Here is a 26,137-nt window from a genome sequence, read left to right as displayed (position 1 = left end):
ACGCCCCCAAACGTGCATGTCACACGTGGGGACCCAGTCCCGGTCCGTCCAGCCAGAAAAACGAGCACACGGGGGGGTTGAGAAGCCACCAGAAAGGTCACATAGAATGTTTATTACATAGAAAAGAGGGAAAGGAAGAAAAGGTTTCTAAAGTCGTATTTCCAGGATTTAAAAAAACACGGATTCGGAATGCCAAAGAATTGCCATGCTTGGTGTATTTATAATAGGAATATATAAATATGTACACGGAGCTATGTACACAGGTTTCTATCGTCATGCACGCGATCTTCCATTACGTGTACGGCAATGGCGTTTGGGCTATGACTTCAGAAGCTGGCGGGGCGCTGGGGAAGTCGGGGCCTGGCTCGGCGCCTTGAGGGGTGCAGGGCCCCGGGCAGCTGCGGGACGGCCTGCCAGGGCCTCCGTCCTGAGGACACGGGGAAGGCGACGTGCAGGCCTGGGCCCAGGCCGCAAGTCCGGAAGCTTCCCTAGGTCCCCAACCTTAGACTTTCTCCCTTTCGTGGAACCGAGGAAGGCTCCCGTCCGTGGAATGGGCTGGAAAACCCGGTCGGCAGGCTGGGATCCCAGGGGAAATTGCTGTGGGGGGCGAGGGGGCGGGGGGTGAAGCCGCTGTGGGTCTGGGCAGAAGTAGAACGAAAAAGCCCCGGGACACGGGGCAGTGGGCGTTGCCAGAGGATAACAGAAATGTACAGAGATTCGCTTCACAGGAGGGAGAGACCCAAACAGTCAATCACATATCAAAAACCACAAAGCTGCACACAACACTCATCCAGATATAAACTCGGCGAATACGCACAGAACCAGGCTTGTTTTAAGTATGTTGTTTTAAAAAATTTGGCACCAGGTACAACGGCCTGTCACTCGGCCTGGGCAAAGGGCTGGCCAAGTGCTCCCACGGAGTAACCAGGCCAGTTACGGCCACCATTGCCCGCTCCCCGGTGGCGGTGACCCAGAAACGCGTCCCTCCCACACGCCAGACTCGGGGGACGACACGGGGGGGCTTGGGGGGGCACCGAGCCGTGGGGCCCCGGGTGGCGGTGGGGGAGAGCTCCGAGCCCAGGGCCCTGCAGATGGAGGGAGCTGTGCGTGTCAGGGCCCTGGGTGGTGTCCCCTGCCGGAGCCAGGCTGGAGGGCTGGTGTGAGGAGTCCCCATGCAGATGTTAACGCCCCGGCCTGAGGGCCCACACAGTCCTGTCCTCACCCCGCAGCCAAGGGGGCTGTGAGCATGTGTGGGAAGCAGGATGTGCACATGCCTGTGTCTCTCCTCCACCCCTGCAACAGCGGCCCGGGCTGGATTGTGGGTGGCTGGCATTTTGGCAAATCCAGGCAGGAAGGGGGAGGGGCTGGGGACTAAATCCAAGGAGAGAGACGACTCGTACTGGGAGCTCAGGACACGTACACGTGTGACCCGGTCCTCCGCCTGCCACCGTGACAGGGTCGCCAGGGGATGGCAGGACCGAGGGTCACCCGGGCTGGGCTCGTCTGCCAACCCCTCGTCTTGGACAGAAAAGGGAACGGCGCTGGCTGCCTAACCCCTCCTTGTCTCCAACATACAGATGGTCAAACTGAGGCACGAGCCGGGAGGAAGCTGGAAGTCGCCCTGAAGGCGCCGCACACATCAGCACAGGGAGGGTCCTGGGTGGCTTGCACGCCTATGATCCCGTGAGCGTTCCAAGCTCTAGGAGCTCAACAGGTGAAGAATGTGATCGCCCACTGCTCAGGCCGCTCCCAGCCTCCCTTCCCACGGCCCGGCTTCCTCGCCTCCCCGACACACACGGCGCCCTCCGCGGGGAGACGCCCCCCTCCTGCCTCCACCCACCTTGCTGTTCCCCTCATGAGAGTGGAAGGGCAGGGCGAGGCGGCCAGGGTGCCGCTCACTGGGAGACCCCGTCAGTCCACGCCAGCGTCCACTGAGGGCTGACTGGACACACAAATGCAGAACAGGGAACCCCGCCTTCCAGAACCGCCTGCCGCCAGCACAGGGGGACCATTGAGAAGAAGGAACCCCAGCTCTGCTCGGCACCAGGCAGGATCATGGGGCGCGCGGGGCGGCCAATGGTCGGCAGCAGCTCCAGACGGCTCCCCAACGTGCAAGGTCACGGTCTCCGGGGAGGGTCCGCCAGTCCCTCGGTGGAAAGCCCTCTGAAGGCACCAGCAAGCGGGAGTCAACAGTACAAGGTCCCGGCCGCCACCTGCGCAGCTTAGGTTTGAATTCTACTTCCCTACGCAGATCCCACCAACAGGGTGCAAACAGCGAGCGTTGTGGGAGCCGGAGGGGTTCTGGGCAGATCTAGGCAACACCCGCGTAACCCTTGCAAACTCACCCCTCTGGGCAGGGATGGGGGTTCGTGGAAGAAAGCATTGGAGACTTATTTTTGCATTTTTAAGAGCTAAGCTGTTGCAGAAGGAAGACTTCCCCCTTGAGAGCCCCAGGCCTTCGGGGGGTGGGGGGTGATCTCTCTCTCTCTCTCTCTCTCCCGGTTCTCTGGGTCCTGGGGACTCAGCCCCGTCTTGTGCCAGCCTCAGTACTCGGTGTGGGGATTTTCCTTCTGATGTCTGGGTCCCTGTTCTTCCCAGGGAAATGGTGACCACGTGGCTTCCTCCACGTGCCCTGCTCTACTTTCTTACGGCGTCCCTGTGAGGCCGAAGTCACGGCCATGCCTGTGGGGTGTGGCGGGTCAGAGTGCCCGGAGCCCCTGGGGGGGGACAGCGGGGACCTGGCCCTCCGTGATAGGACCTGGCAGATTCCCGCACAGTCGTCGGCGGGGCTGACACGCGGCTCTGGGGCGGCGCGGGGAAGGCATCTTGCTCCCCGTCCCTTTATGTGCCCCCTCAAGTGCAGCCAGGGCAGGGGGCGGCTGGAGCGTGTCAGCCCTGCCCTGCAGCGGCCGGAGGGGTGCAGGGACTGGGGCCCGACACCCCCTTGCCCCTCCTGCTCCCACGGGGCCCGGGCCTCCCAGCCTGAGGTCCTCGGCTCTAACACAGACTCGGAGCCCAACAGTCTCCATCACGCACAGGACACTACGGGCACCGGCGGCTCCTTCACGCCCCGGGAACTGCTGCTCCGGCCCGAGGCCACCGCGAGGCCCCGGGTATGTCTCTGCGCGCCTGTGACCCCTGCCCGACACCATGGCTGGGGGGCGTCCCACAGAAGCGTGAGCCCAGGACCCCTGGGCCTAGCCCAGCGCCGTGGCGCCTGCTCACGGGAACCCTACTTTCCAGCTCGCTGCTCTGTAACAAAGCAGCTGAACTTCCAACGGCCCGAGCGACCTCAGACCCCTTGGAGGACACTGGCCACTGTCCCCCCTCTGAAGACAGTAACACTCAGGCCACAGTGAGCTGCTCCCTGGTGAGGCGATCTTCACAGACTCTCCAGTTTGGAAGCAGTTGGCCAAGGAGGGGTGCCTGGGGGGGTGGTGCCCAGGGGAACGGCCTTCTGAGCCCATCAAGCCCTGGATTAGCCCCCTCCAGGGCTCAGGGTGACACCTGTCACTCAGGAAAACCCCGCCTGTGTCTGGACCACCACCAAGCATCCCACACAGACTGCTCTCTCCTCTCCGCCCCTCAGCAGCCCGAAGACAAGGCACTGGGCTCCCACGCGTGGGGCCACGCTCAGCCGGAGCGCTGTCCCTTCTCTGCCGCGGCCTCCTGGGGGGCAGCCGGCAGCGACCTGCTCTCTTCCTGGCCCAGATGACACCGTCTTCACACACCGAAAGGTTCTCACGCCTTGAAAACACACAGATCGCAAACACGGAGTGGCAGCAGAGGCTGGTGGGGCTGGGAGGGAGAGGACAGGCAGACAGACACCGCCAGGGGCTCAGAAAGTGCAGGGGGCCCAGGCGGCCACAGGGGAGGGCGGGGAGCTGGTCAAAGCCAAGTGGCAGGCAGCGGGGCATGATCGGCCCGGGGCCAGAGAGCCCGCCTCCGAGTGGGGGCCCGGGGAGCTAGGGAGGGGCTGCGGGAGGTTCGGTTTCTCTATGGGGGCCGGGAGCGGCCCACTCCCCGGCGAGCCCCAGGCCCGCAAACAGCTTGGGGCCAGACCCACAATGTCACGATTCCCGGGGGATGAAAACAGACACGCGGCAGTTCACCTGATCCCGTGACCTCGGATCTCCTTTCTCTTAACCTCCGATCAACACTCGACCCGCGGTGGCCTGAACAACTTCCGTGAGCTCCTGCCCGCCCACCCCCCACAGGTCCCTGACGGTCACACAGGCACCGCAAAGGCCCCACTGTCCCTTTGCAGGGGGAGGAATTTCTGTCGCAACAGCCATGTCCCCCGTGCCTTGTGTGCACAGGGGTTTTCAGAGAGAAGTGCACGACTCCTGCGGTTTTCTTTTTTTGCCGCCCTCTGTCCCCAAATGCCCCTGAACGGCGAGTTTTCCTCCGTGACTTACTGAGGCCCAAGTCAGACCTGCACCGAGTACGGGGAGGCTACCTGTTGGTCAGACTGTTCACGTGTCTGCGCAGCAGCCCTGCGCTGGGTGGCGGGGAGCCGCTCCGGGCAGTGAAGTTCCCTCGTTCTGTGTCAGATCCAGGTTTTCTGAGTCCTGAGACCCGTCCAGCCCCGAGGATTTCCGAAGGGCCAGAAAGGGCATTAGGAAGGACGAGAATGCTTCCGGCCGGCTCGCACGCACGTCTGCGCGGGGCCTCTGTGGATGGACACCGGCCACGCTAGCAGATGTGCGGGGGGATGGGGTCACTGGCCTCCTTCCAGGGAAACAGAGGTCAAAACACACCCAGGCCCGGAGATTTCAAGGGCAAGGAAGGGGGTGGGCTGCAGTTAAGGGCAGGCAGGGCCAGGAGACACTGCAGGCCTGTCCACGTCGGGCTGGGATGTGCGTCCTCACCCTCACCCCTGCTGTGCCCCCTTCCCCCCCACCAGGACCACAGCGCGGACGCCCAGACAGGGGCTGGGGACCCAGGGGAAGTGTGTGCCACGTCCTGGCCCTCGCTGAGCCCTGCGGCCCTGGCCCTTGCTGGGGGCGAAGAGCCGTGCGAGGCAGGGGTGAGCCCAGCATGCCAGCCTCGCTGTCGGCAATCCGGACCTCATCCCTACCCCACTTGAGATGCTTGTTTTCCTGGAGCAGGGGAAGGGGCGGCAGCCTCACCGCCGGCCAAGAAGAGCAGATGTGTTTTCAAAAGAAAAAAATTTTTTTAAATCGCCCCCGCTTGGCGCTGCAAACCCAGGAAAGAGCAGAAGAGAATGTGAAGGGTCCCTGTGCTCGCCGCTGCCTCTGCGGCCCTCGCGGACCACCCTGGAGTTCCTGGTGGCTCCTTGGGGCTCACAGCTGCTGTGGGATGCCCTGTTCCTTGTAGCCTGTGAGGAAGAAGCAGAAGAGAGACGGTGAGATGTTAGCTGCCTTCAGGATTTCTGGAATACGTTCGTGAGGCCTTATTCTCACTGAGGTAGAAACGACTGCTATGCTCGGGGCTGGGGGGGGCGGGGTTCCAACTTTTCCCAGGGCATGCGCTTTTTAATGGGAAACAAAAGGAAGGATGGAGAGCCCAGGAAATTTGGGTTTAGTGGGGGTATGGGAGCGGAGGGTGTCTGGGTGGGGGCGGCAAGGTACCCAACGTCCCCGAAAGCCACTGCACAAAAGATGGCCTGGTGTGACTTCCGAGGCAGAGCCGTGGGAGGAAGTGCCAGTGCGACGCACACCTGGGAACGTGTGGATGGATGGGACAGAAAGCAACAGGGAAGACGGGACACAGAAGACCGTCACCGCATGTGTGAGCTCAAGCAGCCGGATGTCTGAGGCACAGACAGGGGGACGGCGTGGGGTGGGGGGTGCTCTGAGCCTTTAAAACCCTGTTGATCATTTTGAGGCCATTGGGAAAATCCAGCCACTGGAATTTGCTGTGAGCTGGTCACTCAGCCCTAGAGGGAGCTTCTATGGACTTAACTGCTTTTTTTCTCAAGTTCCCAAATTATTCACTGATTTTGAGTCCTAATTATGGAGGGCGAGGGGAGCCGGTGTGGGCATCGTGGGTCTCGGTACACCAGGCCCTCGATATTTGTCTATGTTTCAACATTTTCCAAAGCAGAAAGCTAAGACTCCAAACAAAAAGAAAACCAAAGCAAACCCCAGAATACACAAAAAATGCAAAAATAAGTACAAATAGATTTAAAAAAAAAAAAAAGAAAACCTGATGGCCAGGTTGCAGGGGAGGGGCAGGGAGCGTCTGTGTTGGGGGGCGGTGAGCGCGGTGGCGGGCGCCCATCAGCAGACTCACCTTGAGAAACTTGGGGGCAACACAGGGATGTGAGGCCACAGGAGGGAGCGGAGAGAAAGAGAGAGAGAAAACAGGGTAAAAATGGAGGCCGCGGGGACTGGCTGAAGTATAAGGAGGAGCAGATGTGGAAGGGCTGTGCCTGGGTCCAGGGACCAGCAGATGTGTGCTGGGCTGCAGGGGCTCATGGGAGACTCCCAGGGGGCCCACCCGCAGCCCCCCAGCTCAGCCAAGCCCACTCCTCCCTCCAGGACCACCCCTTACCCCCTCACTCTTTCCAGACTAAAGATTGGGAAGTGACCCATCCCAGTCCCAGCCAGGCTCTGCCTGAGCCGTGCGGTCATCCTTTGTGGGGACAGGAGCCACATACAGAAAGCCTGGTGCCTGGGGAAAGCCCGAGGCAGGGCAACGGCCAACAGACTGTTCTGGAGACATTCCAGATCAGCCGGCCACGTGGCTGCGGCGGTCCAAAGCCGAGGATCGAGGACATGTGACACTCGTCGGCAGGAAGCGTCCTGAATCCGATTCGCACGGGTACCGTGGCAGAGAGAGAGTGGCGGAGAACCGCCGAGGATCTGTGGGTCCGTGACCCCGACAGGCTGTCGTGGGCTGCTCTTCATTGTGATTCACATCAGCAGAGCCACGCTCCTAAGTCTTTGGTTTTAACTTCTGCTTAGATCTGGGTTTGGCCTGATGCTCCTCTTAGCGGCGTTTGCTGGTGGTGCACTCGATGACGGCACCGTGGACAGGGCCGCGTGAAGGGCACCCTGTTCTGCTCCACAGAGACATCCCCTTCTTTTTTGCGGGAAGGGGCGGGATGACACCGGAAAGTACAGCCCCCACGCACCTGTCGGCCGGGCAGACAAGTTGACGGTGGTCCTCCCTTCAAAGTCTCCATCCTGGGGTACACACACGCCCCCCCCCCAGCCCACATCTCAAGAGTGGCAACCACGTGTCCTTCCAGAGCGGGTTTACTTCCTGGGACAGGCGGAAGGCACCTGCTGAGGCGGGTGGCTGAGGCGGGCGGGTTAGCAGGCAGGGGTGAGGCGGGGCGGGTTTTCTCCTGCAGCCGAGTCTAAAGAGTTGAACGCAAAAAGAGCATCCCAGAGCCGGCGTGGGGACATCCACGCTGCGAAGGCCTAGGGCGGGGTGGGAATGGGCTTCTCCCACTGCTATGCCGTGAGAGCCGCCGGCCCGGCCATGGGACGGGGGTTTCCGGCTAAGACCACAGTCTGGGGTGATGGAAAGAGAGGATGTGCCCAGGTCCCCCTGACGCCATTTTACTTCTCAGGGTCCATGCTTCCTCATCAAGGACATGATCTGGGGGACCCTTTTGAGTACGTCTAAGATATAGACCTTGGGGTTCCTGGGTTTTAAAGGTGACTAAGATAAAAATAACCCGAAAGCTCTAGGGATTAGGCACCAACTCACTTGAGACGGGCCGGTGACATGACTCGTTCCACTTCAGCAGAAAGTTTCCTTCCTAAATGCCCAAGTGCCCGGGTAGACATCGGGGTGATGGCGAAGGAGGCAGTCAAAGGGGTCAGGCTTTGCCACTGAGGCTGAGGACAGTGCCACCCGTGAGTGGCTTTGTTGTGTGGGGGACACAGGAGGAGCCTGGGGTGCGAGGAGAAGGGCAAAGCGGCGCCTGAGGAGACGCAGTCCTTGATCTCGAGAATCCGCGGCCCAGCAAAGGGGACAGAACGGGCGGAAACACAGCGAACACGCATGGGGGCCCCTGGAGGCGTGTGTGGCTGCTTTAAGGCACATGCGGTGTTTGTTCTGGGGTCTTGCTAGGTGATTATTTATATTGTTTAATCCTTTAGCTTTTTGGTGCGATGGAATTTCAGATTTTTGAAAATTTGCAAAAATAGTACAAAAACATTCCTATGGTTTTCCTGAGCCACGTTTTCCCAATGTTAGCCTCATTCATAACCGCAGGGCAGTTATCAGGGCAGTAGTATGCAACCCGAGGAATTTGTTCAGTTTTCACGAACTGGTCTCCTCATGCCCTTTGGTGACCCAAGGACCCAACGCGGAGGCATGGATTGCATGGAGTGGCTACTTCTCTTTAGCCTAACGCGTCCGATCTGGAAGTTCTTCAGTCTGTCTTCCGGAGCCGAAATCAAGAGGCTCAAGGGACTGAGCCACTCGGGCACTCGGAGAACAGCTCATTTTAAATTAAAAAGTGTAAAAGACAGTTCCCCTCTTGCACACATTACAAGTAAATCGGCTTTATGTCAACTCTGCTCCAAAGGGCAATGGCCGAAGTTACGGCCAAGGAAGCTAAATGGAAGCACAGACTCAGATTTTAAGGGCTGCCTTTTCTCGTTTCAAGGTCAACAACAGCCATTCCCCCAAGTGGTGACCCAGTACATGGACGGAGGACGATGCCCTTCTCTCACTGGGGGTTTTTGTCACCAGAAAGCGCTTATTGAGTATCTAGTTGCAAAAGGTGATTTCAACTACGTTCTACAAAGGGAAAAAACGTAATCACGACATCCAAAGGAGATCCTGAAAGTAATTAAAACTCCATATATTTCTAGACATGGAAATGCAAAAAAAAAAAAGCAAAATTTAAAAATGAATGATATTCATAAAATAATCCAAATTTCAAAAACTGCATAAGCATACGTTTGAACATATTTCATAAGGGCTCTGGAAAGATGAGCCAAATGTTGCCAGTGGTGGCTTTGGAATATCTTTAAATATTTCCTTACTCGTGCTATTTTTTTCACTTTTCTTTATTTTCTGCGGTTCCTTTTTTTTTTTTTTACAATAATGAGGCAGTGGTTTCATGTTTAGAGAACATTAATCCATTTTCATTTTCCTGAAAAAATTTCCCCTGAGGATGTTTTGGAGTTTTGAGGAATATTAGTTACTAAGATTACTAACACCCTTCCACATAAAACTTTTTTAAAAACTACCATGGACATCTTTGCAACAAAGTCACAAATATGAGGAGGTTTCTTTGTGTTCCTACCTTTGTGTGTGTGTGTGTGTGTGTGTGTGTGTGTTCCTACCTTGAGGGGATATTTATAAAACCATCGGAGGTACTCCAAAGCTTTCTTAAATGAAACAAAATGGCTCCCTCCACATCTCGACCCCACGTGAAATTTCAGTAGACCTTTTTCTGCTCTGTCCAAACTACCACAGGAAAAGCCTAGAGCTTACATCACATCGTGCTGTTCTGCACTCATGAGAATTCCTTAATGCACCGAGAGACGTTGGCCTCAAAGAGATCTCTCCTCTACCAGGCCAAAACTGTATGATTAGAAAGTTCAGGAAAAATCTTCAGAAGAGCAGATGTTGGGTGTTACCGCCTCACCCTTCAGTCAATTTTTGGCAAGTAGTTTTTGTGGTTTCTTTAAAAGTTGTTTTGGAAGATCTCTTTTTATTGTTGTGAGTGGTTTTAGTTCTTTGTGTATGTGGGAGGGGTTATCACTTATTTACTTATTTATTTTTCAAATACATATTTTTATTATTATTTATTTTTCAAATAAATATTTTTCAAAATATATATTTTTTCAGGAATAGAACTTAGTGATTCGGGGTGCCTGGGTGGCTTAGTCGGTTAAGCGTCCGACTTTCGCTTAGGTCATGATCTCGCGGTTTGTGGGTTCGAGCCCCGCATCGGGCTCTGTGCTGACTGCCAGCTCAGAGCCTGGAGCCTGTTTCAGAGTCTGTGACTCCCTCTCTCTCTGACCCTCCTCTGCTCATGCTGTCTCTCTCTCTCTCCTAGAAATAAAAGTATTTAAAAAAAAAAAAAAAAAAGAACTTAGTGATTCATCACTTACATATAACACCCAGTGCTCATCCCAACCAGTGTCCTTCTTCGTACCTATCACCCCTTCCCTCAACCCAATGCCCCACCAGCAACCCTCAGTTTGTTCTCTGTATTTAAGAGTCTCTTATGGCTTCTTTCCTTCTCTGTTTTTATATTATTTTTGCTTTCCTTTCCCTTATGTTCATCTGTTTTGTATCTTAAATTCCACACATGAGTGGAATCATATTTTGTTTCTCTGACTTATTTCGCTTAGCATTATACAACCTAGCTCCATCTATGTTGTTGCAAATGGCAAGATTTAATTCTTTTTTTTTTTAAATATTTTTTATTTATTTCTAGGAGAGAGAGAGAGACAGTGTGAGCAGGGGAGGGTCAGAGAGAGAGGGAGTCACAAACTGAAACAGGCTCCAGGCTCCGAGCTGGCAGTCAGCACAGAGCCCGACGCGGGGCTCGAACCCATGAACCGCGAGATCATGACCCAAGCGAAAGTCGGACGCTCAACCGACTAAGCCACCCAGGCGCCCCAAGATTTAATTCTTTTTGGATCGCCAAGTAATACTCCATTGTATATATACCACATGTTATTTATCCATTCCTCTGTTGATGGACATTTGGGCTCTTTCCATACTTTAGCTCTTGTCGATAGTGCTGCTATAAACATTGGGGTGCGTTTGCCCCTTTGAATCAGCATTTCTCTATCCTTTGGATAAACACCTAGTAGTACATTTGCTGGGTTGTGGGGTAGTTCTAGATTTTTAATTTTTGAGGAACCTCCATACTGTTTTCCATAGTGACTGCATCAGTTTGCATTCCCACCAACAGTGCACGAGGGTCCCCCTTTCTCCACATCCTCGCCACCACCTGTTGTTGCCTGAATTGTTCATTCTAGCCATTCTGATAGGTTTTAGGTGGTGTCTCATTGTGGTTTTGGTTTGTATTTCCCTGATGTTGAGTGATGTTGAGCATTTTTTTCATGTGTCTGTTAGCCATCTGGATGTCTTCTTTGGAAAACTGTCTATTCATGTCTTTCACCCATTTCTTCACTGGATTATTTGGTTTTTAGGTGTTGAGTTAGATAAGTTCTGTATAGATTTTGGATACTAACCCTTTATCTGATAAGTTGCTTGCAAATATCTTCTCCCATTCCACTGGTTGCCTTTTAGTTTTGCTGATTGTTTCCTTCACTATGCAGAAGCTTTTTATGTTGATGAGGTCCCAATAGTTCATTTTTGCTTTTGTTTCCCTTGCCTCTGGAGACATGTCAAGTAAGACGTTGCTGTGGTCAAGGTCAAAGAGATTGTTGCCTGCTTTCTCCTCTAGGATTTTGATGGCTTCCTGTCTTACATTTAGGTCTCTCATCCAGTCTGAATTGATTTTTGTGTATGGTGTAAGAAAGTGGTCCAGGTTCATTTTTCTGCATGTGGCTGTCCAGTTTTCCCAGCACCACTTGCTGAAGAGACTGTCTTTATTCCATTGGATAGTCTTTGCTGCTTTGTCAAAGATTAGTTGGCCATATGTTTGTGGGTCCATTTCTGGGTTCTCTGTTCTGTTCCACTGATCTGTCTGGTTTTGTGCCAGTGCCATACTGTCTTGATGATTACAGCTTTGTAATACAGCTTGAAGTCCAGGATTGTGATGCCTCCTGCTTCAGTTTTCTTTTTCAAGATTGCTTTGGCTATTCAGGGTCTTTTCTGGTTCCATACACATTTTAGGACTGTTTGTTCTAGCTCTGTGAACAATGCTGGTGTTATTTTGATAAGGATTGCATCGAATGTACAGATCGTTTTGGGTAGTGTTGACATTTTAACAGTATTTGTTCTTCCAATCCATGAACATGGAATGCTTTTCCATCTTTTTGTGTGTGTCGTCTTCAATTTCTTTCATAAGCTTTCTATAGTTTCCGGTGTGTAGATTTTTCACCTCTTTGATTAGGTTTATCCCTAGGTATATCGCTAGGTTATTTTTTAAATGTTAATCAAGCCACTTTCGGTAAGCTTGACTCAGGAACATTAAGCACTTGCACAAAACAGTGTTGTGTCTGAATCAAGTTTGTGCCAAATGGTGGGCAAGGATTCACACAACACAATGAACGAAGTTTAGATCCAAAGAAGGGAGAAAAATCATGCTGCCTGGCTGTAAAACAAAACACATGCCGCAGCTACAGGGCTTCCCATGGGGAGAGATGCCAAGCAGGCCTTCCTTCTTTCTGGAAACTGCTGGATGGAGACAGGGGATGCCAGGCACAGCGGACCTCAGCTGGTGAGGGCCACGCCCTGGCTACTCAGGGTCGTCAGGGACAGTTTCCCTGATAAAGGGGATGCCCGATGCGTCTGAGCTGAACAGAAGCTCCGTTGTTCTTGTTCACACCCTCCAGCTCTGGTCTTTGCCTGTCTGCACTCAGGATTCCCTGCAGGCGTTGGGCCAGGCACGTGGGGAGGGTCCCCGTGTGCCCGGTGGCCAGTGACGGGGACACAGGTGAGCCCTCTCGAGCACCAGGCTCCGGGGAGGGGCAGACCTGCCTGCTGAGCGTCCCTGCCCCACGGGATCACAATTGCCAAGACCATTTGACTCTCGCCCCCTCCTCCAAATCCCAGCCCAGCCCCCTCCCCCCCCCCCCCCCCGCAGAAAGCGTGGCGTTGATGGCTACTCACTGGCGAGGATGACCATGTCCATGCCCCAGAAGATGCTCATGATCCAGCCCACCATGACAATGGCCGTGAGGGTCTGGATGAGGGCCGCTGCGATGTTCAGCCAGAAGACACAGCACACGTGCCTGTCCGGGAGGTCAGTACGCGCTCCACACAGCACGGCGAAGGCTGAGATGAACGTCCCTGTGAGAGGCCAGAGGGGACAGCTTTCTGAGGGTGCCAGGGGACATGGTAGCTGGTGTGCTTGTGGCCGGCCCGGGGCCCAGCGCCCCCCCACCCCCTGTGTGCAGTCCTGGGGCCATGACAAACCACCCCGCCACTACGCAGGTACGTGCGCCATCGGCAGGGTCAGCGGGCAGTGGTGGAGAAAACACCAACCGTGTGTGGTGAAGCTGTAAGACCTAACAGATCTCACGGGGGCGGGGGGGAGGAGAACATGGAAGCCACCCAAGGAGGTACATTCAGGAGTGAACCCCCGCACATGTGCCAACTGCTGAGGGACGGGAGCTGAGGCCCCAGGTGCCTGCAGGGTGGAGAGAGTGCACGCCAGGGCCCACCTTTTAGAGCCCCTTCCCCGACAGGGTTCCCCTGGGCACCCCAGACCTGTGAGTGGGGGAGGGAACAGGAAGCCTGAGATGTACTGAACTTCCACAAGGCACAGGGCAACGTTGTGTGCATGTCCAGGTCCCTTAGCGGGTGCGACTTCCCAGATCCCTAAGGGAAATGTCGCGATGAGGATGATGTTTGCCTGGAGTGAGGCTGTCTTTCTACTGGGCCCTGAGTCTCACGGTGGCCCTAAGGACAGCTGGCCACCCCCCGTCTCCATCAGCCACCCATCACGGCGGCCCCACGGGACAGCTGGCCGTCCCCTGTCTCCATCAGCCACCTGTCACGGCGGCCCCACGGGACAGCTGGGACAAGTCACCACCACCTCCGGGCCTTCGAGCAGCACAGGTACGTCCTCTTACGGTTCGGGAGGTGGGAACGTCCTCAGGGCTGGGTCCTTCTGGGGACTCTGCCGCGTTTAGGGGGTCCCGGGCCCTCCTGCACCACCCAGCAAGCACCCAATCTCTCCCCTGCGACCTCTGTTCCCACCCCTTCACCTGGCTCCCTGACCCTCACCCTCCCGCCTCCCTTTCGTAAAGACCCTGTGATGACACTGACCATCCAGGGACCCCCCCCCCACCCCATCGCAGGTCCTTCCCGTAGTCACGTCCGCAGAGCCGCCCATACCGCGTGAGGGAACACGTTCCCCGGTTCTGGGGGGCAGGGCGTGCAGGGCGTTATTCCGCCTCCCGCACTAAGCAGTGTGGTTACCAGGTGTGCTCGAGCTTCGACACCTGCCGCCCCCGAGAGACTGCCCACCCCACCCCCCGCCCCAGGGCCAGCTCATTCCTGGGCTAGTGATGGACGTTCACCTGCAAACCAGCCAGCCCACAGCCCACATGCCAACCCCTCCCTCACGGGCTCTCACGTCCCCGGCCAGTAGCCCAGTAGCCCCGCCGGGTCGCTCTGCCGATACCCCAGGGCCAGCCCTAGGCCTGCTCACCCTGCCCCGCCCCTTCCCTGGAAACCCCAATCAAGGCCCACATTTGGCCATGAACTCCGCCTCTTGACCATCTCTGGTGCCTCCGCATATGGACTCCCCGCAGCACTGCGTGTCCCCTCCCCCAGGGATTGTGACAAGCCATCGCTCCAATGGCTGCCATTTCCTGATCTGGTGGCCTCATCTAAACAATAACAAAACTTACATTTTACTTATATACCTGAGGAGAGACGAGCAGTGAGAGAGAGAGAGAGAAGATCATAAGCAGGCCTCAAAGTGGGGCTCAATCCCATGACCCCGGGATTATGACCAGAGACAAAATCCAGAGTTGGACACTCAACTGACTGAGCCACCAGGCACCCCTAAAACCTACATTTTAAAGTGCACCTGAAGGGGCACCTGGGTGGCTCAGTCCATTAAGTGTCCAACTTTGGCTCAGGTCATGATCTCACAGTTCATGGGTTTGAGCCCCGAGTTGGACTCTGTGCTGACAGCTCAGAGCCTGAAGCCTGCTTCAGATTCTGTGTCTCCCTCTCTCTCTCTGCCCCTCCCCTGCTCATGCTCTGTCTCTTTCTCTCTAAAATAAAAATAAACATTAAAAAATTTTTTTAATAAATAAAAAATAAAGTGCATCTTTGAAAAAAAAAAACCACCTTGGTGGCTCTTGGTATTGGCTCAGGTCACGATCTCACAGTTTGTGAGTTCAAGCCCTGAGTCAGGCTTTGCGCTGACAGCTCAGAGGGTGCTTAAGACCCTCTCTCTCTCTGCCCCTCTTCTGCACTTTCTCACTCACTCACTCTCGCCCTCTCTCTCAAAATAAATAAATAAACTTAAAAATATAATAAAGAGGATCCACACACCCTTGGGACCCAAGTATCCTGCTCAAGGCCACAGCACCAGCAGGCGCTGACCGTGCTACCATCTGATGCCAGTGCCGTGTCCCTGCTGAGCCCCCCGCCTCGAAGCCGGGGGTGACCTGCGGGTCATTCGGGAAACAAGCCAAGAGACCAGTGAGCTCCTTCACCCGCCTCCTCCTCACGGTCCCTGCTCCTCGGAAAGCTGCCCAGGGGTCCGTTCTCCTCCCCCTCTGCACTCTGGCTTCTGACCCGTCCCTGCCCGACCTCGGTGGCCCCCACTGGCTTCCCGAGGTGGCCTTTCCCACCACCCAGCCCCTGGTGCCTCAGATGTAAGGCTAACCCCTGGGGCCACGTGCTGATTCCTGATCCCCACCCTGTCCACCCCCCTCCTCGTAACGACTGCCACTGACCATGCTTCTGCCTCCTGGGGGCTGACAGTCCCTCTGGGACCCCAGGTGGCAGCCCATTCGCCTCACTGCCCCCAGCCCCCTGCACAGCACCTGAATACGGAAGGTGGAACTGGAGGATCCAAATGCACCCAGTGTTCCGTGCGTGCTCAGACCACCTGCATCGCATCCTATTTGCACCTGGAGGGAGTGATGTCACCGAGATGGTGACAGAGGTCCTTGCTGACGTCACTCCCCTTCCCAAAAAGGACAGCCAACAAGTATTTGTGAGCAAAACACCGAGAGACTCCGGGAACAGGTAGGTGAGGCTGAAGCATGCCCTGTACCGCAGAGACCAACACAGGCCACGTGGGATGGACACAGGCAGCAGCCACACCCTGACTCCCCCCCGTCCCCTTCCTGAGCCAGCGTGCCACCACCCAGAGGGCTCCCTCAAGTCCCTTCTGGGGGCCCTCACTCTGATCTCACTCCACAGGGACCGTAAGCAAATCTCCAGCTCTGAGAGGGGTGGGGGCGACCTGTGGCCCCCAGTACGGATCTAGGGACACGCAGGTCACACCCGCAGGGCCCATGTTGCAACCCCAACAGTGGCTTCGATCGCAGGCAGCCCCAAGTCGGTGACGCATTCTCACCGGGGAACTCGGTGCAGAATCGGCTTGGCTTGATGTGGATCCTCAAACAAGGGATTCTACTGGCCTTACAGCCTGGCTCACTGGCACCCAGGGAGGAAATGGAGTCCTAGTGCCACCTGCTGTGCAGAGAGAGCAGGAAGGGAGACCCAGCAACACTCCCCTCCCAGCACAGAGGCAGGTGGGTAGGCTAATCCCCTCCCCCCGGGGCAAAGCCAGTGTCCAATGTGGAGGGTCTCCCTGCTTCGCACAGGCAAGGGGATCCATCCACAGCCAAGCCCAAGGGCGGCTCCCAGCCCCTCCCCGTGGAGAGGGTGTTTGGGAAACAGAGCCACTCCAGCCACCCCACCTGTTGCGCTCTCAGCCCCATCTGACCAGAAGTGCTGGGGAAGCACAGCCGGAAGCACTGCGGGGGAGCTCCTGCCGGCACCAGGGCAAAGCCAACAGAGCAAAGCTTGTGCACTTGCTCAGCCAGGGCACCAGGGGCAGGGGTCGGCCTGAGATAAGACCACAAGGAATGCATTGTGCTGGCGTTAGAGCTGCTTCTCCTGCCGCACGGGGCAGGGAAGCCAATTCGTAGCCCTGCTCACTGTGGGACACCGCGTCCAGCCTGCCCGGCCAGGAGACCTCACCGGAGCACACGGGACCCCGCGCAGCCCACCCAACAGCCCAGCTTGCGGTCACGCCTGAACAGAGAGCACAGCCTGTGGCTTTCTCCGTCTTCGAGGCACAGCTGGTGACCTCCCCTGACCGGGGAACCCTGCGAAGAAGAACAAAGTGAGAAGCGTCACACTTGCTGATTTCACGCGGACTGTAAAGCTACAGTAGTCAAACCAATATGGTACCGGCGTAAAAACGGACCAGTGGAACAGAGCTGAGAGCCCAGAAATGAGCCCAGGTGTAGAGAGTCAGCTAATCTTCGACAAGGGAGCCAAGAATGCTCTACGGAGAGAAGACAGTCTCTTCAATAAATGGCCCTGGGGGATGGGGCGCCTGGGTGGCTTAGTCGGTTAAGCGTCTGACTTTCACTTAGGTCATGATCTCGCAGTTCGTGGGTTCGAGCCCCGCGTCGGGCTCTGTGCTGACTGCCAGCTCAGAGCCTGGGGCCTGTTTCGGATTCTGTGTCTCCCTCTCTCTCTGACCCTCCCCTGCTCATGCTGTCTCTCTCTCTCTCCTAGAAATAAATAAAAAAATATTTAAAAAATAAAAAATAAAAAAAATAAATGGCCCTGGGGTAACTGGATGGTCGCATGGAAAAAGGTGCGACTAGACCCCTACCTCACACCACTCACACATTTCACGTTGAAATGGATCAACGACTTAAATATAAGACCTGAAACCATGAAACTTCCAGAAGGAAACAGACTCAGAGCTCTCTGAGGTGGGTCTTGGTCACGGTCTCTTGGAGAGGACACACGCTGAAGCAACTAACGCAAAAATAACCACGGGGGCTACACTCAGTGAAAAGGCTTCTGTGCAGCAAAGGGAAGCATCAACAAAGCGGAGAGACCCCCTGTGGGATGGGAGAAACTATGTGCAGACCATACCTTCGATCAGGGGTTAATCTCCAAAATACATAAAGAACTCCTACGACTCAATAGCAGAAAAACAGGGGCGCCTGCGTGGCTCAGTCGGGTAAGCGTCTGACTTTGGCTCAGGTCATGATCTCATAGTCTGTGAGTTTGGGCCCTGTGTCAGGCTCTGTGCTGACAGCTCGGAGCCTGGAGCCTGCTTCCAATTCTGTGTCTCCCTTGCTCTCTCGGCCCCTCCCCGACTCGCTCGTGTGCACAACCCCCCCCCATAAACAAATAAACGTTAAGAAAAAGTTTTTTAAAAATGGGCAAAGGTCCTGGACAGACACTTCTCCAAAGAAAACATCCAGATGGCCAACAGGTACATGAAAAGATGCTCAACATCACTCATCATCAGGGAAATACAGATTAAAAGCACAATGAGATACCACTTCACACCCGTCAGAACAGCTAGAATCAAAAAGACAAGAAACAACAGGTGTCGGCGAGGACGTGGAGAAAAACGATGCAAACTGGTGCGGCCACTGTGGGAAATAGCACGGTGCTTCTACACAGGTTAAAAATAGAATGACTATATTGTCCAGCATTTCCATTTTGGGGAATATTTATATATTTATATATATATAAAGGAAATTCTAATTCAAAAAGATACGTGCACCCCCATGTTCACTGCAGAATTCACCAAGCAAGTAGCCAAGATATGGAAGCAACCCAAGTATCCGCGATGGGTGAATGGATGAAGGAGACGAGGTGTGTACATAATGAAATATCATTCAGCCTTAAAAAGCGAAGAAGTTCTACCATTTGTGCCAATATAGATGGACCTTGAAGGCACTGAGCTAAGTGAAATAAAGCAGAGAAAAACAAGTACTGTGCGATCTCACTCAGATGTGGGACCTAAAGGAAAATGAAATCTGAAATCATAGAAGAGGCCAGCAGTGCAGCTACTGCGGGGGGTGGGGGTGGGGGGGAGGAGCTGGGGGAAGGGGGTTGGAAGGTTGGGACCCCAGGTCAAGGTGAGTTGAGCTCCTGGGACGAACGTCCAGCCCGGTGACTGCAGCGGACGCCGCTGTGGGTATGCAGGGAAGTTAAGAGAAGTCCTGAGAGCCCAGTGTGGGGAGAAACAGTTTTTTTCTCCTTGGATCCTATCTACAGGAGCCGCTGGATGGGAGCTGAACCCCCCTGCGGTGATCATTTCACAGCCGACGTCAATCACACCCTCCGCCCCACGCCTCCAACTTTCACGGTGACGGCTGTCAGGAAATCTGAAAACAATAAGGATGCCTGGGTCCCACCTAAGATCTGAATTTAGATCTGGGGGAGGGGGGCCGGCAAGCCCCATTTCTAAGCAAGTTCCTCCCTCGACGCAACTGCCCACTGACGGATTTAAGATCCACTGAGGAACTGGTCCCTCCAGGTTCCTGGCGCAGAGCCGGGAGACTCTCCTCTCTCAGCCAAGGACAGTCCAGCCGGCCGGGGGCGCAGAGCCTCGCCAGACCCTCCCTTCTCGGGGATGTGGCTGGATGCCGTACTTCGGTCTCTCAGTGGCACATCCAGAGACCTGACTCAGTCCCTGCCCTTGAGCCCCCAGATGAGTGAGCAAGCTCCTCATCCCACCCCACCCCCAGGTGTGCCCTGGTTTACAGAGATAGGGCACTTAACTCCAGACTCCTCCCACAGGTGGGAGCAGGGCGGGGTCCTGTGGGTAGCAGGTGACATAGGTGATGGTGGGGGGGCTGCTGGGGCACTGACCAAGGGCTCAGGATGCCCGGAGAGGGTGCAGGCCCCTGAGTGGAGGGAAATGGAGCTGGGCCAGCATTCTCAGCAGGAGAGTGATCTACCAGAAGCAGTGATTCAAGACAATTAACGAGTCAGCAGGTGCTGTGGGTTGGGAGTGTTCTAGATGGAAGGCAGCGGCTGAGGAGGGGCAGGGACCTGGACTCGGGGCTTGGGAGTGGCCCCAGGCTGAGACGGGGGTGGCGCTCAGGGACCCTTGGGAAGTGTGTGCCTCCGTCCTTTGCACACGGCACATGATGGGAAAGGAGAGAGACAGGCGCGGACACTGGGGAAAGAGAACACTGCGGGAAAGAAACAGCAGATGCCGAATGAGAGCACGTGGGGGAAATATTAAGTAAAAATAACACAGATGCCATCCCCCCACCTACGGTGTGCTCCACCGCACCACCCTCCCTCTGCCTACCGTCCGCTGATCCTTACACCTGCTGGAGGGAGTTATTAACCCCGCGACTCAGAGAGCCCAGAGGATTTGGCCACATAGCCACGGCGAGATTGAAGCCCAGAGCTGTCCAGTTTGAGCCCTTTCGGTTGCATCCTTACGGTAAAAAAAAAATTAGGAAAATCAGTTCACCTGCTGTGGAAAACATGGAGGGTCCTCAAAAACTTAAAAATAGAATTCCTGCATAATCCAGCGATTTCACGTCTGGGTATACACCCAGAAGAACTGAACACAGGGTCACAAATAGATATTTGCACACCCATGTTCCCGGTAGCGTTGTGCATGATGGCTAAAACCTGGGACCCCCTAGGGGCACTTAAGCGATGGACTTCGGCTCAGGTCATGATCTCACGGTTCGTGAGTTCGAGCTCCGTGTCGGGCTCTGTGCTGACACCTCAGAGCCTGGAGCCTGCTTCAGATTCTGTCTCTCCCTCTCTCTCTGCCCTGCCCCTACTTGCACTCTGTCTCTCTCTCACTCTAAAAAATAAACATTGAAAAAATCTTTTTTCAAAAGCATGTGATCACCCCAGTGTCTATAGGTGGGTGAGTGGACAAGCAAACTGTGGTGTGTAATATACAAGTGTATACAAGTGGTGTATAATACTTTGGAATGGTACTCATCCTGAAAAAGGAAGGATATTCTAACACCTGCTAAGACATGGATGAACCCAGAGGCCATGATGCTGAGTGAAATAAGCCAGTCACGGAAGGACAGATTCTGTGTGACCCCTTTCACGTGAGGTGCCCCGAATGGTCAAACTCACAGGGACAGAAAATAGGACTGTGATGGCCCGGGCCTGGGGGAGGGGAGAAGGGGGACAGAGCTTCAGTTTTGCAGGACAACAAAAGTTCTGAGGACGGACGGCGGTGGTGGGTGCAGAACAATCACGAAGGCTCCTAATACCACTGAACTGTGTGCTTAAAAACGGTTGGGGCGGTAAATTTCTCATTCTGCAAATTTTAACACGATAAAAAAAAATAAGCAACGAAACCTCATCCTTTGTGATTTTCAAAATATCCTTGAAGCTCTCCCCGCACCACCCTGCCTGCCAGAGTCCTTCACGGAAGGCTCTGAAGCAGAGGGTGCCCAGACGTGTGACCGGCGGTGCCGGGACCCGGTGGGATCTAGCTGAGGTCCTGTGACTTGTCCTATAGCCACGGCCAAGCCTCAGCTTCCCAGCCTGTTGTCACTTGGCTGAACCACATGAAATGGCCACGTTTGGGGGTCAGGAACAACCAGATAACGGTGATTTCATACGGCTCAGCCTGTGATGTGCACGGACCTTTTGAACATAAAGAAATTTGTCCTGAGCTCAGAGGTTGTTAGAGTTCGAGAGTCGCCAGTCCATCAACTGTCAAAAGACGGAAACCGGCCAGGATCACCAAGGCGATCAGAGGCCTCAGGGCCGCCTCTTGGTCCAGCCAGGCTGCCACGGAACCGGCCGCTCTGCAGACACGCCGGGTGGTGCGAAATGGCAACGCCAGGCAGGACAGGCTTGTCTGTCAGGAGATGGGCTGGCCCTGGGTTTGTCCAAAAGAGGAGGCAACCTTCCGCGCATGAGGTGTGGGAGGGATTTCTGGCCACTGCTGTCTGACCCACACTGACACGCTCGTGATGAGTCTAGGTCGTGCATAAAAACATAAGCACCTCATGGGGCGCCTGGGGGGCTCAGTCGGTTGAGCATCTCACTTCTGTCCAGGTCGTGATCTTGTAGTTCATGAATTCAAGCCCCGCGTCGGGTTCTGTGCTGACAGCTCGGAGCCTGGAGCCTGCTTCCAATTCTGTCTCTATCTCTCTGCCCCTCCCCTGCTCATGCTCTGTCTCTCTTTCTCGCTCTCAAAAATAAGTAAACATTAAAAAAACATAAACACCTTGTACATACACTGACTTGTACAATATGTACATATGTTACCAGCAGTTGGATTCATTTGCATAAATTAATAACCATCAATTATTAATTAGGACTGATAACTTCACTAATTAGGAAATGCTGGTAATAGGTCCCTTTTGCCATAGAAGCTCACGTGTGCTGTAGAAGATAAAGATGAAGTGCCTGGCTTTACAGTATAAAAACATCGTTTTAATCTTCTCCGCAGTGAACTTAAAAAATGGTTTTAACACATTTTCATATGAAGAAGTGTTAATTGTTTTAAATGAGTCGTACCCGCTAACTATGGAGCGGTACCCAACGGTAGTGTGTTAGCTCTGATTTGTTCCACTGAGTGCCAACCACATGCTAGTGCTGGGCCCAGGGAATGCGGCGGGGGGAGGGGGGTGCTTGGCACCCCCCACCCCGGGAGCTCACACCCTGGCAGGCACACGATGCCACAAAAGGAGCAGTGACACAGGTACATACAGGGGAGTAAGGAAAACGAGGCTGGCCCACGCTTCGACGGAAGATAAATAGTGGCGCCTGGGGGCTCAGTCGGTTGAGCATCTGACTTGGCTCAGGTCATGATCTTGCAGTTCATGGGTTCAAGCCCCACATGAGGCTCTGTGCTGACAGCTCAGAGCCTGGAGCCTGCTTCGGATTCTCTGTCTCCCTCTCTCTCCGCCCCTAAGAGCTCATGCTCTGTCTCTCTGAGTCTCTCAAAAATCAACATTAAAAAAATTAATAATAGGGGGCGCCTGGGTGGCTTAGTCGGTTAAGCGTCCGACTTTTGCTTAGGTCATGATCTCGCGGTTCGTGGGTTCGAGCCCCGCGTCGGGCTCTGTGCTGACTGCCAGCTCAGAGCCTGGAGCCTGTTTCACAGTCTGTGTCTCCCTCTCTCTCTGACCCTCCCGTGTTCACGCTGTCTCTCTCTCTCTCCTAGAAATAAATAAAAATATTTTTTAAAAAGTCTTAAAAAAATTAATAATAGTTTAAAAAATAAAAAACCTTCATGAATTAAAAGAGTGCGGCGCAGGGGGCAGTGGGCAGACTGGAGAGGCCCCGAGGGCCCTGCCGTGGAGTCTGGCTTCCCTCTCCAGCCGACGGAAGCCACTGGGAAGGGACCCGATGGCGGATTATGCAGTCGGGTTTTCATTTTAGAGCCCATGCTGTGACCCCAAGGGGAGAACAGGGTAGAAGGGGTGAGGCAGGAGGCTGGGAGAAGAGAGTGTGCCCAGATCCCGGTGATGGGCCAGAGGCAGGAAGCCAGGGTGGGGACAAGGCGGGAGGGACCTGGAGGAGGGGGAGCAGGGAGCTTCCCCAGGCCCAGGCCACTGGCTGCACAGAAGGAGGGGAAGTGGGCCCAGCCGGGTCTGGGTTTCGGTTTCCCGCTCCACACTGTAAGGTGGGGTGCAGACCCGGGGCGGGCGGGGGACCCGGGGATCTATCGTCGGGACAGCGTAAACAGGACCCGGGAGGGTGGGCTGAGGGCAGTGGAAACCACCTGGGTGCATGAGCTCACCTGGGAAGGAGAGAGAGCCAGGGGGACATCGAGATCTTCAGGTGAGCAAGGACGGAGGAGGCACGCATGGGTGAGGGAGGTGGAGGAGCAGGTCCCAGGGGTGAGGAGCCAGGTTCCAGGAACAGGGGGTCAGAGTTCTGAGAGAGAAGGAGGGGCCGATTCTGGGACATGGGCAAGGACCACAAGCACATTCAAGAGACATAAGCTTATTTATTACGCGCTGAGAAGACGTGCTTGGAGGGGTGTGTGCGTGCGTGTGTGTGTGTGTGTGTGTGTGTGTGTGAAGGCACCCGATGCGATGAGGTAGGGAAGCGCAGGGGAGGAGTCTACAGCAGTTTCCAAATAAAAAGGCAGGTCTGGGTCCCCCTCCAGACCACCAACGGCACAGGGACCCAGCCAGGAATTACTTGTTTAAAAAAATGAAACAAGCGGGCTCCCATCTGACCAGATGTGCGATCAGGTGTAAGAGCCCGGCTCCGAGGGGCGCCTGGGGGGCTCCGTCGGTTGAGCGTCCGACTCTCGGTTTCGGCTCAGGTCATGATCTCACAGTTCGTGGGACTGAGCCCCGCGTCAGGTTCTGCGCTGACAGCACGGAGACTGCTTGGGATTCTCCGTCTCCCTCTCCTTCTATCCCTGCCCTGCTCTCTCTCTCTCTCTCTCTCTCAAAATAAATGCATTTTTAAAAAGAAAAGAAAAGAACCCTCCATGGAGCAGAGGAGAAACTGGCCGCGGAGATGCGGAACGAAGACATCACACAACCTCGTGGGAAACGAGTGGGAGACTCTGGCCACTCACGCTGCCTGAGAGCATCCCCACGACGCGGGGCTGGGGTGGGGAGGTCCCCCTCGGCAGCACAGCTGGGGTACAGCCACCACCACCCCACACAAGAGGAAAGGACGTTGATGTACTTACACTGCCGTCCACTGGAGCCGGTGTGTGACCAGACACCGGGAACTTGGGCACGACCGTGAGCCTCACACCCATGTCCGACCGTGGTCCTGAGGCAGGAAGCCCTGAGGAGGACCCCAGACACCCACAGAGCAGCTGCAGCCCTCTCTGGCCACCCCTGTCCCTCTGGGGTCGCTGTGCCGGCAGTTTCCCCAAGGAGCCTGGCCCCGCTCCTGCCCCAGAGGAGAAGCAGCCCAGGAGGGGCTGGCACATTCTCTGCATGAGGGCCTGCTCGGCCCTCTGGGGAGAGAGTGCAGGGACAGAACACAGGGACAGGGCGTGAGGACAGGACACAGGGACAGAGCGTGGGGATAGGGTGTGGGGACAGGGCATGGGGACAGGGCGCAGGGACAGAGCGTGGGGATAGGGTGTGGTGACAGGGTGTGGGGACAGAATGTGGGGACAGAGTGTGGGGACAGGGCACAGGGACAGAGCGTGGGGATAGGGTGTGGGGACAGAGCGTGGGGATAGGGTGTGGGACAGAGCTGGGGACAGAGTGTGGGGACAGGGCACAGGGACAGAGCGTGGGGATAGGGTGTGGGGACAGAGCATGGGGACAGAACGTGGGGACAGAGTGCAGGGACAGAGCGTGGGGACAGAGCGTGGGGATAGGGTGTGGGACAGAGAGTGGGGACAGGGCATGGGGACAGAATGTGGGGACAGGGTGTGGGGACAGGGCACGGGGACAGAGCGTGGGGATAGGGTGTGGGGACAGAGCGTGGGGACAGGGTGTGGGGACAGGGTGTGGAGACAGGGTGCGGGGACAGAGCGTGGGGGCCGGTAACCTTGTCTGCAGCCCCGTGGGGTCGCTTGGGAGCCGTGGAGGGCACTGGGTGTGGAGAGGGGTCGCAGGGCCTGTGGGAGCTCAGAGGAGAAGGGCAGGGCTGTGTTGGGGTGTAGCTGCTCCTGGCAGAAGGTGACCCCTGGGCCCTGGGCTGGTCAGGCAAGTCTGATCCCAGACGCGGGCTCTGCGGTCACCAAGATGTTGTCAGTGGCCGTGGCTCACACCCAGATGCTCTCCATCACCCTCCGGGGATGGCTGGCTGTGCACAGTCCTGTCACGGGCACAACCTTGAACCTGAGCTTCGGGGAACAGGGCGGAACGCGACGGTCAGCTGGCCACCACTTTACAGCCCATTCGGGAGACTCAGCCACACGTGAGGAAACCGCGGGCTAGTCGGGGCCAGAACGTGATGAACGGAAGGTCACGCTCGGAGTCACACTCAGCCCTAAGAAGCCGTGACTCTCAGGCCTTGGGGGCGGGGGGACCGTGTCCAGTGGACTGTGTGTGTGGCGTAGGGTGAAGGCAGCGGCCAGGAGCCGGAAGACAGCTGCCCAGGGTGCAACGCTGCAGAGGTCGGTGGGGACGCGGTGTCCGTGGGTCCTGTCGACCCAGCACCGGGGACCCGTCACTGCCCGGTGGGGAACTTGCAAAGAGGAGACTCTAGAAGCTTGAGACAGAGGAGAGCAGGGCAAACAGGAGGCTCCTGTCCTCCCAACCAGGCTCCAAGTTCCGGAAAACGGACCTGCCTGGGGCTCCCACCTGCCTACGTGGGACCTGCAGCGAGCGGTCTGTGAACAGTTCACACTCCCACGGCACGCGGACTCCTTCATGAGGGGCCCCAGCATGTCACACACTGGAAGGTCATCGGCACGGTGACCGGGCTGTCGGGCCTTCTGTCCCCCTCGATAACTTAGACCCGGGAAAGTGAATTCATCAGGACTTAAATCTCTCCAAGGGCAGATTTCAATGAAGAAAAGGAATGAAGGGTGGACGGGAAGGTCCGTGTCCCTCCACAGGGAGACAGTGTCCTCAGCTGCTGCCCATGCCCTGCACCCTCCCCTCTGGCCTTGAACTTGGGGCACATGCTCCCATTCTCCCTGGGACGCAGGCAAACG

The 26,137-nt window shown here is 55.8% G+C and overlaps 1 protein-coding gene across 1 annotated transcript in view; it reads right to left on the bottom strand.

The window, feature by feature from the left end:
- Positions 1–4,062: 4,062 nt before the first annotated feature.
- STUM (stum, mechanosensory transduction mediator homolog) overlaps positions 4,063–26,137 on the bottom strand; it is a 55,086-nt gene continuing 33,011 nt past the window's right edge. The window contains exons 2-4 of the mRNA XM_039235773.1: positions 12,694–12,873; positions 6,259–6,267; positions 4,063–5,341 (exon numbers count right to left, since the gene is read on the bottom strand). Of these exons, the coding sequence (XP_039091704.1) occupies positions 5,307–5,341; positions 6,259–6,267; positions 12,694–12,873 (224 nt within the window). The 3' untranslated portion in view covers positions 4,063–5,306. The remainder of the gene's footprint in view (positions 5,342–6,258; positions 6,268–12,693; positions 12,874–26,137) is intronic.

The sequence above is a fragment of the Hyaena hyaena genome, unplaced genomic scaffold (genome assembly GCF_003009895.1).
Source record: "Hyaena hyaena isolate Hyena2069 unplaced genomic scaffold, ASM300989v1 scaffold_103, whole genome shotgun sequence".
Classification (NCBI taxonomy): domain Eukaryota; kingdom Metazoa; phylum Chordata; class Mammalia; order Carnivora; family Hyaenidae; genus Hyaena; species Hyaena hyaena.
Note: the sequence above shows the minus strand (reverse complement) of the source record. Positions and strands in the feature narration are given on the sequence as shown.